Genomic DNA, 11,727 nt, shown 5'->3' with positions numbered 1-11,727 from the left:
CGTTTCCTGTGCCAGATGTTTCGACAGAAAGCGGATGTCCCAGTGCCGCACAGCTCGCCCTCAGCTCAGCCAGCTGCCAGATTGTTTGCCTGTGAAATCCCAGCAGGACATGTTTGTCTGTGGGGTCTCTGGACGTGCACCCTGGCTCCAGAGACCGTCCCGTTCTGCCAGCCACACTGACACTGAGTATGTTAGAGACTATTATTAACACCAGACATGGAGTCTGGAGACTGGGGCAGGGAATTAATCAGCCAATCCACTTCTCATGATTTGCATACTGTTCACACAGAGTTCTCCAGTACCGGTATTAATGGGATCTGTGCCCACATGTTTCTAACTCATTTTAGGAAACGTATTTGTGTTTAACCATTTCCTTAACATTTTTAAAATGAGCTCATTTTTTTAACCTTTATATAACCAGGAGCTCCCTTGATATTGAAATCTATGGAAATAGCGCACCATTTTCCAATTATAAAATCAAACATAAAACAGACAGAGAACACAAGACACAAAAAATCAAACAATAAACCATCTATATCCAATATGTGCATACACTTGAATCACTCTCGCAGTCGGTGATCTGTTATACTGTAAATGCGTGACTCCTGGCTAAGCAGGCAGTGTAGTAGCGGCCGTGCGAGGCCTGTCTGTGCTGGATAAACCAGCGGTGTTCCTGATGCCTGCTTCTGCTTCCCCTGTAACACTCCCCCATGGGCTCTGTCTGCAGGGTTCTGCACTTTACGAGTCCGCCTTGCACAACAGAAATGTAAAGTGAGAATAAATCTCTCTTCCAGTTCTGAAGAGTGCTTACATATTTGGCATAGTTTTAGCAGTTCACTCTTATTGGATGAATGGAGCTTCTTCTTTTTTGGATTAATTATGAATCCCAGTCAAACAGAACGGAGGACATTTTGTGTGTATTAGCCCAGTGGTTCCAAATTGGAGTCCAGACACCAGCCAGACATCAGTGTGAAATGAGATTGTTTCAGCCATGCGGTAAGGCATTTATCTAAAATGAAATTATTTTATGACTGCAATCATTTTGGCTATTTGAACTGAAATGAGAATATGACTTTGGGGTTTATTCATTAATTTGTGCTATAAACCACCCCAACCTGACTTAACTGAGCAACTGCTGGTTCTCTGCTTCCCTCTGCATATGTCAGTTAAGTCTTGATCGTGAAGTGCAAGTATTTGTCTTGAAGATCTTCCCTTTGCATAATTCAAATAATAATGAAATATGTTCTATGGCAAAAGAGGTTGGCTCTAAAAAAAAAAGATTTAAAAAATCACAATTTTAAATAATCTTCAGATGGGGCTTCTTTGGTAAACAGGAAATTGCTGAATTAAACTTCTCTACAAATTTGTCATTTGCTAAATATGGACCATGTGTGTTACGAATGCGTGTGGTGTTTTCTCCGAGTGAGCGCTGAACTGTTCCGAGGCCGGTAAAGTCGCGCTGTGGCTGTATTGGGACCTCTTCTCTCCTTCTGAGGAACAGAAAACCGTTTCACGTCCCTTCACGTGATACGGACCGGCCTGACTCAGCAGACAGCGCGAGAGGAAATTGCACGGGCTCGCACGTTCCCGTTAAAGGACCCGGCGTGGCTCGTGGAGCTGGGATGAGTCCAGGCCTCAGCGGGAACTGTGGAGACGGAGGAACGACGAGAAGTTCCGGACGGACCACAGACGGGCTCGAGTCAGACCACGGTTAGAGGAGCACTTTAAACACTGTGGTTGGAAAAAATAAACGTTTACCAAAAAGTTGGACACCTTTCTAAATGCTTATTAGTCAAATGCAAGATCACTTGAGTGATCACTATACATTTCTTTATAACGGATTAGAATTAGAAACACAGAAATAATTATTTTTCCTAACGTTTCACAGTTTCCTGTATCATTCACACAATGTTTTATGTCTCATCATTTAGATGTAGATTTATTGCATAATTATGGAAGCATAAAAAATTCGATGTGTTTCTCATATGCTCGTAAGTGTTTCCATCTGCAAGGATCCCAGCATCTGATCCTAGAGTCGGATTGAGTTTGTGCAGACTGGGCTTCTCTGAGTTGATAGCGCAGGTCACAACTCCAGTACCACACAGCTAGGACAGAGTCTCCTCTGCTCTCGCAAGAGAAAGTGTGAAGCTTTGGGGTATTTCCGCAGCAAAAACACTGAAGGTTCAGAATAATTTTCCTGGCGAACGTTATCGTTTGGTTTCATGAACAGAATGTTCTAGATGTAAGTGATGTAACAGGAGCGATGCGACAGCCCGCTCCTCGTGAGGAATTTTCAGAAGTCTTAGATTTCTTTAGCAATTCTCCAGGAAAATGTGGTCAATTCATAGTCTACAGTCTGTACCACATGTAAATGAAACCATCCCGGCAGGAATTTTAATAAAATATAAAGATATTCTCAATAAACCTCAAAACAAAACAACAACAATGACAATAACAAAAACAAAGGTTATCGGCTTGAATCTTAACATATTAACAAAGATTTAAAATAGATTTCAATGAATGCTGTGTCACAGTACCGCATACTATCATATTCAGGAATCCGCCTGTTAAAAAACGCACCAGAGACGGCACGAGCGCAAAACCCTGCCGCACGTGAGAAGAGTCACTGGAAAAACAGTATGTCTTATCAAGCAGAAAACCGATATGAAGCCATTCATAAATCATTCGACATGTGTTTGATCATTTCAGAATTTCCCTCTGTTATGTCTCCCTAAAGACAACATATGCGCAAGAGGGCCTGTTTATGCAGCAGTAAGTGCTGCACTGAGACCCGCGATCACGATCAGCAGTTCAAAGCAGCTCGAGCTCGTGTAACACCTTCCCCCTGTTTTGTCCACCTCGTGGTTGTATAACCGGACTCCGTCACACGTGTATAGCACCACTCTCCGAATCTGAGGACTCGAGGTAAATCAGCACTTTATGGGTGCAGAGTCGTCCGTTCCCGTGTGTTATCTCCGGAGCTGTGCTGCGGGGCAGATGGCTGGAATGCGGGGCAGGTGAAGGGGCATCATGAATCACCCCGGAGCACGAGCGCCTATGGCCAAGTCAAGCACCCCCTCTGCACGCTGAGCTGCTTTCGAAACTAACAATTAAAAAAACGCCATTTGCTTTTATTAGAAGCAATCTAGGTGCTGAATAAGCACAAAAAACTCCAAACCCGTTCGTTTGCTATTGTTGTTTTGTAAATGCCGTTTGGTCTGTAAACGTCTAGTTCCTGTTCCCTCCCCTCAAGGTTAATAAATGTTCTCAGTACTCCCACCTTGGCCTCCAACGCATCCCAACAGGGACAGAGGATAAACCGGAGAGATTATCGTTAGATTCACGCGACATACATTATTTAAAGGCTTGAGAATGCTGAAACAATTCATGCTGACTTCATTTACAAAGCATTAAAAAAGGTTTTATTTAGCAAGAACCACATGCGCTACGTCGACCAAACGCGATGAATGCCAGCTGGGCTATTGACCTCGTCAACAAAAGCACTTTCTTGTGGAGATTCTTCAGGAGAAGAAGACCGTGGTTCAATTGTCCTCTGTCCATACAGACCAACTTGCCATATGTCCACACTTAAGTCCCTCCCTCTCGTGCTCAGCACCAGTCGGGCTCCTCCGTGCTTCCAGTATCGAGTTTCACATCGCCCGCCGCATCACCGAATGCCGTTTCATCCTAAACTTACGATTACCGGGCCGGTATCGACAGCCTCTTCTGCCGCACGTTTCCTTATGCGCCTGGAGAGGGTTTAGTGCAAAGTCTAATAGTATGCTCGAGCAGTCGTTGGCGGTATCGTTTTGCGGAGCGTAGTTTGAGCGCCGGGAGGGGAGAGGCAAATCTTTTCACTCCAGCCATCATCTCCTGACAAACGGGCAAAAAGCCACCGACACGTCTTTTCTTTTGTCGATATCCAGCCGACGTGTACAGCGCGTTTTTAATCCGAAGCGACTGGCTTGTAAAAGGGATGTGACGGGCCGGCCGCCTCTCTGCGCCTAACCTGGACGTCGGATTATTTGGAGTAGAATATAATCCACCGTAGTTCGCGCATTCGTCTGAGACCATGGAGAGTGTGGAGAAAGAGTGCGGGGCTCTGGGTGGACTCTTCCAGACCATCGTCAACGACATGAAGGTACCAGCACGTTTGTGTGATACACAGCAGGCAGTGTGCACAGCGCAACCACAGATGCGTTTTACTGCCTTTGTTTGGCCTCGAGCTGCTGCTGTGAGTCAGGACAACTGGACGTGGCGCAAAGCGCGTGGTTCTGATGCAGAAAATCAAATCGTTTCGCGGTGGGTCATCTACAATATCCTGAGAAAGCCTCCCTAATAATCGCGTTTCAGCGATATCACGAGCCACCACCCTCGTGCACAGGGTGTAAACAGAGCTAGACCAGTTACTGTGTTATGACAGCCACGCGCCTCTTTACGCGTGACGAGTTTCAGTTTCTCGCGTCTCTGAATAAAATGACATATTCTGCTTGAACCAGGACCGAGAGGAAAAAAAGCTTCCCATTATTTCTTTGGTACTGGCGGAGACAAACGCCCGCTAATACAGACCCGAGGTCCATGACAACCATTGTCCGCTCGTGGACTTCAGCAGTCGATACGCATTAGAGCGGATCGGCCGCGCGTGCAGACGCCTTAATATCTGCGCGCGCCTTCAGCACGCTATCGTAAAGTCTTCGTTGTTTCGTGATTATAGTTTCTAGTGGAGGCGAGACAAAAGAATAAGAGTGGAAATGAATGTTATATATGTTATATCTTATATCTTACAGACCATCAGTTATACTTAGACCAGTTAGAGACGGATTGGATCACTACAGCGCCATTAGTTTAATGTGCGGTAAAAAGGTGATTGGATTTGAGGTCAGAGGTTATTGAGTCTCAGGTTAATTTCACTTCCAGGAGGGTGAAGGAAGCTGTACTGGGGGCAGATGATTACATCACTGCCGTATCCTGCAAGTACAGGGTGTTATACGGCACTGATACAAACATATTCTGTATTTGTGTAGAAACAAGGCGGAAACATTTAATGTAGTGTTATTTTTACAGGTCACACAGCGATGTGATGTCAGAAAAGTGCATGACACATGTAAGGTTGCACGTAAAGATGCGTATAAGTGTGAAAGTACCTGTGTGCCATTGTCACTAACCCACCAAGGGTTATATTCAAAGAATTAGTTCTACACTTGAAAAAGGTCACAGAGAGTTCAAAGTAACTGCTCAGAAATAAAGACAACTGTGCACCCACCCGCTGCCCAGTTAGATATCTGATATGCTATAATGTGTCGTCCCAACCACATGCTTGACTTTCTTTAGCTCTTTTCAGTGATGAAGTCTTGAAATGCTTGCAGCCAGAGCTCAGGTTTCACACTCGACAGTGGATTTGGAAACATGTGAACCCAGTGCAGAGAATAGAAAGTGTGTGTAGTGTGTGCTGGAGGAGTTCTAGGTTGCTACGGATCAAGCAGCTATGGTTTAGGCAGCTAGGGCTCTAGACAGCAAGCGGTCCAGGCAGCTAGGGCTCTAGGTAATTATGGATCTAGACAGTGAGGGGTCCAGGCAGCTAGGGCTCTAGGTAATTATGGATCTAGACAGTGAGGGGTCCAGGCAGCTAGGGCTCTAGGTAATTATGGATCTAGACAGTGAGGGGTCCAGGCAGCTAGGGCTCTAGGTAATTATGGATCTAGACAGTGAGGGGTCCAGGCGGCTAGGGCTCTAGGTAATTATGGATCTAGACAGTGAGGGGTCCAGGCGGCTAGGGCTCTAGGTAATTATGGATCTAGACAGTGAGGGGTCCAGGCAGCTAGGGCTCTAGGTAATTATGGATCTAGACAGTGAGGGGTCCAGGCAGCTAGGGCTCTAGGTAATTATGGATCTAGACAGTGAGGGGTCCAGGCAGCTGTGGTTGCAGCCTTCTAAGGTTCCAGTTGTAGAATGCATTCTCTCTCTTAGTAGTGATGGTGACTGCTGCTCACAGATGGCCATCATCATCATCATCATCATCATCATCATCATCATCTCTCACTCTGGCCTGAAGCCTGCTCTGCCGAGAAGGTCTAGACTCGGCACGTTTACAGTTGTTCAGAATGCAGCATGTGAACTCCCAGAAAGAGACAGCAGGAAGTGTGGAATGTGTCCAAGATACAGCTGGTGACAGGGAAAGATCTTCTGATGACATATTTACATTTACAGAATTTAGCTGATGCTTTTATCCCACCCGACTTACAATTATGGCAGTGGTCACTTGAACTGATAACCTTCTGACTACTAGTCAAGTACCTTAACCACTGAGCCATTGTTAAATGCATTACTTGTTAAATGCATTATATTTTCACTTGAAATCCCATAATGAGGTTGAGAGCAAATTCATTTGCATTGATAAGGAGGGTGAGAGTATTTGGTAGAGCAATGGCCGCTGAAGAGACCGGAAGTCAGTTTGAGACAGATCTGTGTTCAGTCTGGGGCTAACCTTTGACCTTAAGCAGAATTAGAAAGGATTTGAAGATACTATCTGGAAGCTAAGTAGCCTAGAGATGCAAAGATTTAATTCAGTATAGTGTTTTATACCTGGTGAGATCACGAGGTCCTGCACCACTGGAACTTAAGGTGCCTTGATTTGTGGATGCGTCTTAGAAAAGAATGAAAGAATGCCTTGGATACCTCAGTCATTCCCTCACCTGTTCATGCAGAAAAATGCCTCGTTATACTGTGTAAGCGTTAGCAGGTTTCAGTATAAGCAAATGAGGCACACACACAAACACAAACAAACAACCCTGGTTTGACAGTACCGATGTTCGTGCTACGTGAGAATGGACGTCTCGCTTAGATTTGTAGGATAGTGGGTCTTTCTTAACCTTCATCAACCTCTTCTCTTCATCTGCCTAGGACTTATTCACTACACGGGCCTTCGACTCCGCACGACAGGAAAGTTAATTAGGCACCTGTGGCTGGGAGAAAGGGGTCCCAGATCTAGCTGTGCAGGGCCAAGCGTTTAGCATGGCCGTAACAAGAGCGTGTGTGAGTAAAAGAGAAAAAAGTGTCCGGACATGAACCTGGATTTTTGAACATGAATTTTACTGAATTTGAATGTATGTCTGTAGTTCAGCCTTGCACCAGTTTGGCATTTACAAAGCTACAATGAGCAATGTTATGTTTTGTAAAAAAGTAAGCTTTATGTGCTCATGAAAAGAATGACATTTTATCATCTTATTTTTACTAAACTACACGTGTGGAGTTTTTCATTGGTCAGTGCCAGCAGACAGAAGTGTTTCTGTTTAAACACTGTTGGTCTGATCAGGACCTAGAGGGAATACACAGACAATACAAGGATCTCACATCTAACTGTTAATGGGAACTGAGTGCGTTTCCTTTTTTGCTTGTCTGGCTACCTGCAGTTACCTCCAGTGAGTGTGTAAGTCTTTTGAAAAGTGTTTGTGATCCATCGCCATTATAGGTGCCCAGTGTTACACACCTTTAAGACAGGTCACAGTTTTCTAAAGTCTTTCTAATTCTCTATACAGCCTCTCCTTTTCTGTTCTCTTAACACACCTGGGCTCAGGCTAGTCTCTCGTACATGGGAATGCTTTTAGCAGTTTCTTTTACAAGCCCAGCTCTTATGTCTGTTTATCCTCGAGTAAACATCTGTTCCCAGTCTGAGATCTTTCTTGGGGATGTGAAAGACTGGTGTGTGTGTATCGGCATGTATAAGTCAAAGAATGTGGGTGGGTGATGGAACTCCAGGTGTGATGTATGACTCTCTAACCAGGACCCATGTTTTTCCTCCAGAACTCATACCCGGTCTGGGAGGACTTTGGTGCGAAGGCCACAAAGCTACACTCACAACTCAGGTGAGTTCTTGTACCTCTAGAGAATGGGACAGAGATGAGCCTATCCTTCCTGATTGCCGAGGACTGTGGTGACCAGACTAAAGCATGAATCCTGACTTTGTTTTGTTAGTTTAGTTTACGTTTTTTTGAGCTGCTCTGAGCGTAGCCGGCCACGGCAGTGACGCTGTGTCTCGTTGTTTCTCCGGACATTCCTCAGGAACACCGTGTTGGTGACGGCAGCGTTCCTCGACGCCTTCCAGAAGGTGGCTGACATGGCGACAAACGCAAGAGGTAAAATTCCTGGACAAAGATGGTTGAAGACAAGGAGATGAAGCCATTCTGGTCAAATGTAGATAGTAGTGCTGGATTAACACTGCTGGATTAGTAGTGCTGGATTAACACTGCTGGATTAGTAGTGCTGGATTATTACTGATGGATTATTACTGTGGTAGGCATGTGGCTTTTAGTTTTCTTTCACTGACCTTCCCAAATTTGAGCTCTTATCAAAATGGGGCTTTGTTCTCCCACAGTGAGATTATCAGGAAATGGATCTTGTTTGATTTCATCGGGTCGTCCAGCCTCGACCTCTCCACTCGCCAGTTTTCCCTGGCCCACTTGTGAAGGTGTGGGTCAGACACAGCTGGGGGCCGTGGTACGGGTTACCCATGTCAGCATGTGCCTGTTTCTCGGTATGCCACATCCCTCCAGCTCCATCCTTCAGCCTGAAGCGCGTAATCTTATCTGCCCGCTAAGCAGGAGCGCAGAGAAGACTGCGAGCCACTGCAGTGAACACGCCGTGTGAATGTGCAGGCGGTTGCTACAGGCTACAGGAGTGTCCAAGGCTGTCACCTGAATATAGCTGCTAGGGCAAATTCAGATTTCCAGTGGAAATTAGACCGGGATCAGACGTGCACACAATTTTGATTTTCAGTTCAGGCTGATGATTGTGATTTAATGGTACATAATTTATTATTATTATTATGTTTCTGCGGTAGAAATGTGTGCTGCAGTGAAAGGGCTGGGCACGTGTGTTGGAAGTGCCACAGTTTCTGGAATGCAGACGTTAGTGTTGTGGCCCAGTTTAAGATACAGCTCCACTGGGGCAGACACAGCCTATCTGCCCCTCCAACCATCTTGTTTCAATGCCCACTGACTCTCTCTGCTGAGATTCCCAACTACACCATCTTAAAATGAGCAAAACCTTCAGGGAGTGTTTAGCAGCTGGGCATCCATCACCTGTATTCCACGCCCTTTGACCTGTCAGAAACATCAAACAGACTTCAGAGTGTCAGCTTGTCCCCTCCCATTGCCCTGCTCACATCAGTGAACTAGATTCCCTCAGTGTGCCCCCGAGGATTGTGGGTATGGCTGCAGCCTGCACTGTCTGGTTAACCTTCACTACTACGCACTACTGTGAGTAACCCTGTGTACCCTTAGTACTGGCACTGAAGGCCCTTTCCTTAACGAACTCCTGTCCTTAAACCTTCTGAAAGCTGTTTGTTTTATATTTTATTACACGCTCACCATAGGAGAACATATCATATACTTTTGTTTGGGAAATCAACTTTGATCCATTTATAAAATTCAAAACCAGTTTTCTTATAACCATTTCATAGTGTTTATGTTTATACTTGATGTGCTTATTGACATGCATGTGTGATTTTTGGTCTGTGTTGTGGCAACAAAACCCACACTGTCCTGCAGGGCAGCAGAGATAGCTTGCTACGTGTTGGCAGTTGCTGGGTCATGAATGAAGGAGTGGGTGGAGGGTTGGCACAGCTGGCTGTCTCGCTGGGAGGACGATCTTGAGCCGCAAGCTTCATCCTACAGCTCCCCATTGACACACACTCAGGATCTCAGTTCACAGCACAGTCAGTGTGATGACTGGTGACACACCATAACTCCCTGGTACTTCCTCACCACTCTTACTGAGCTGCTGGGATGCCAGTCAGCAGTTGGACATTTTACAGAAATCTGCGCACATGCAGATATACGTATAAACAACTCTGCACACATACAGATATACGTGTAAACAAATCCAAAATGACTGTTGTATTCCTGGATGTTCTGTTGAAAGCATGTTTAGGTTCTGAGCATGTGCAGAACTGCTCTCATTCCTATAGTTCAGTTTCAGGTGTCTGATGCAGTGGTATGTAGTTGGCGATGCACTGAAAAATAAGGGAGTGCCGCTGTCACGTGTTTGCGCTTTGCTTTTGGATGGGGTGAGAGTTTGGCCTGCACAGGCTGTTCTGTTTCCCCTAAGGTGATCAGAGCAAGGCAGATTATCACCAAGGCAACGCAGGCGTTTGTGTCTGGATTTAGTATCTTGTAGCAGGAAAGTTTTACTCAGTATACACAAGCATGTGCAGTGGACTTAATAGCCTGGCTTTACCTTGACAGTTATCCTTTTCTCTCGCTCTCTCTCTCTCTCTCTCTCTCTCTCCCTCACACACACACACACACACACACACACACACACACACACACACACACACTCTCTCTCCCTCCCTCCCCAGCTGGCATTTCCCCCTGGGCTTTATGGGTGTGACATCATGGTCTATGTTTACAGAACAGATGTGGGACTTTGAACCCAGCCTGCCAGTGCATGTGTCAGACAGGCATGTTTATGTTTGTGAGATGGGACCCATGTTTTTGGGGCGATATTTACTCAAAACCCTTTTGTACTGGCATGACCTTTGTTCCCCTGTGCCTGCGTCGACACGCTTGCTAGTCACTGTGTGTTCATGTAGCTTGGCTGAAGGTTAGGGCTGCATCTCTGTGGAAAACATTGTTCTGTTTTTTGGTAATCTGTTACATATTTTCTTATTCTTGGTGATGAACGCTAACCGAGGGCTTTGGGATTTGGGCGGGATCTCACACCTCCTTGGGTGGAGAGAGGTGTAGTAATTGGGTATTGTTTTAATGATGGCCCTGGGGTCTGCTTCCACTGCTCAGTCTGTGTGTGTGTGTGTTTGTGTGTGTGTGTGTGTGTGTGTGTGTGTGTGTGTGTGTGTGTTCAGAGTTCAAAGTTCAAAGAGATTTTATTGTCATTTCAGCTATATACAAGTACACAACAAAAACGAGACAATGTTCCTCCAGGACCATGGTGCAACACAAAACAACAGTGCAACAGACAACATGCTACACAAGTGCAAACAGTCCAATATAGTGCAAAATGTCATTAAATAAACAATAATAAATACAGAACAGGACAAATACTGTGTGTGTGTGTGTGTGTGTGTGTGTGTGTGTGTGTGTGTGTCTGTGTTTGTGTGTGTGTGTGTGTGTGTGTGTGTGGGTGTGTGTGTGTGTGTGTGTGTGTGTGTGTCTGTGTTTGTGTGTGTGTGTGTTGGGGGGAAATGTTGCTAACTTGTCTGAGTACTCTGAATTGACAGATGGGTGTGGGTGTGTGGGGGGGGGGGTGAGAGGTGGTGCACCATATCACCATCACACTCATCCTCACCAGTGCTTCATCAAGACTCTTGGCTTGAACTTTATCAAATTAACAAAGACACTTTGTCAATTTGCCTGTACCTCTTAACGCCTTTTGAGCTAATCTGCCTCATACTGTGAGAAAGTGAAGCAAGGAACGTCCATGGAAAACCAGGGAACGTCCATAGAAAAACTTGGCGTTCATAGTACACAATTTTTTTCTGTAATGTGATATTCACTCAAAGATTAAATCAGTATCAGTGGAAAATAGATTGAAAGTAAATTAAATTTGATATGATTTTAGAAATAATTTTTTATTCATTTTAATGTCAATATATATTTTAAACAAATTTCAGACCTTATATATGATATATACAAATTTAAAACAACAAATACATGTTACAGTTGGCCAGGGTGGAACAGTAGAGGGAGGGGCCAAGCTCCTCACGTTCAC

General features: G+C 45.1%; 1 protein-coding gene and 1 long non-coding RNA gene across 2 annotated transcripts in view; both read left to right on the top strand.

The window, feature by feature from the left end:
• The first annotated feature begins 761 nt into the window (after positions 1 to 761).
• LOC145658494 (uncharacterized) lies at positions 762 to 1,767 on the top strand. The gene is made up of 2 exons (XR_014124051.1): positions 762 to 996; positions 1,502 to 1,767. It is a non-coding gene; the product is annotated as an uncharacterized LOC145658494 (long non-coding RNA).
• Positions 1,768 to 3,039: 1,272 nt separating this feature from the next.
• mtss1la (MTSS I-BAR domain containing 2a) overlaps positions 3,040 to 11,727 on the top strand; it is a 27,408-nt gene continuing 18,720 nt past the window's right edge. Inside the window, exons 1-3 of the mRNA XM_081715483.1 lie at positions 3,040 to 4,141; positions 7,801 to 7,862; positions 8,059 to 8,132. Coding sequence (XP_081571609.1) covers positions 4,073 to 4,141; positions 7,801 to 7,862; positions 8,059 to 8,132 — 205 coding nt within the window. The 5' untranslated portion in view covers positions 3,040 to 4,072. The remainder of the gene's footprint in view (positions 4,142 to 7,800; positions 7,863 to 8,058; positions 8,133 to 11,727) is intronic.

Source organism: Electrophorus electricus, chromosome 6 (assembly GCF_041902795.1).
Source record: "Electrophorus electricus isolate QZ-2024a chromosome 6, ASM4190279v1, whole genome shotgun sequence".
NCBI classification, from domain to species: Eukaryota; Metazoa; Chordata; class Actinopteri; order Gymnotiformes; family Gymnotidae; genus Electrophorus; species Electrophorus electricus.
This window is presented reverse-complemented; position numbering and strand designations above follow the sequence as displayed.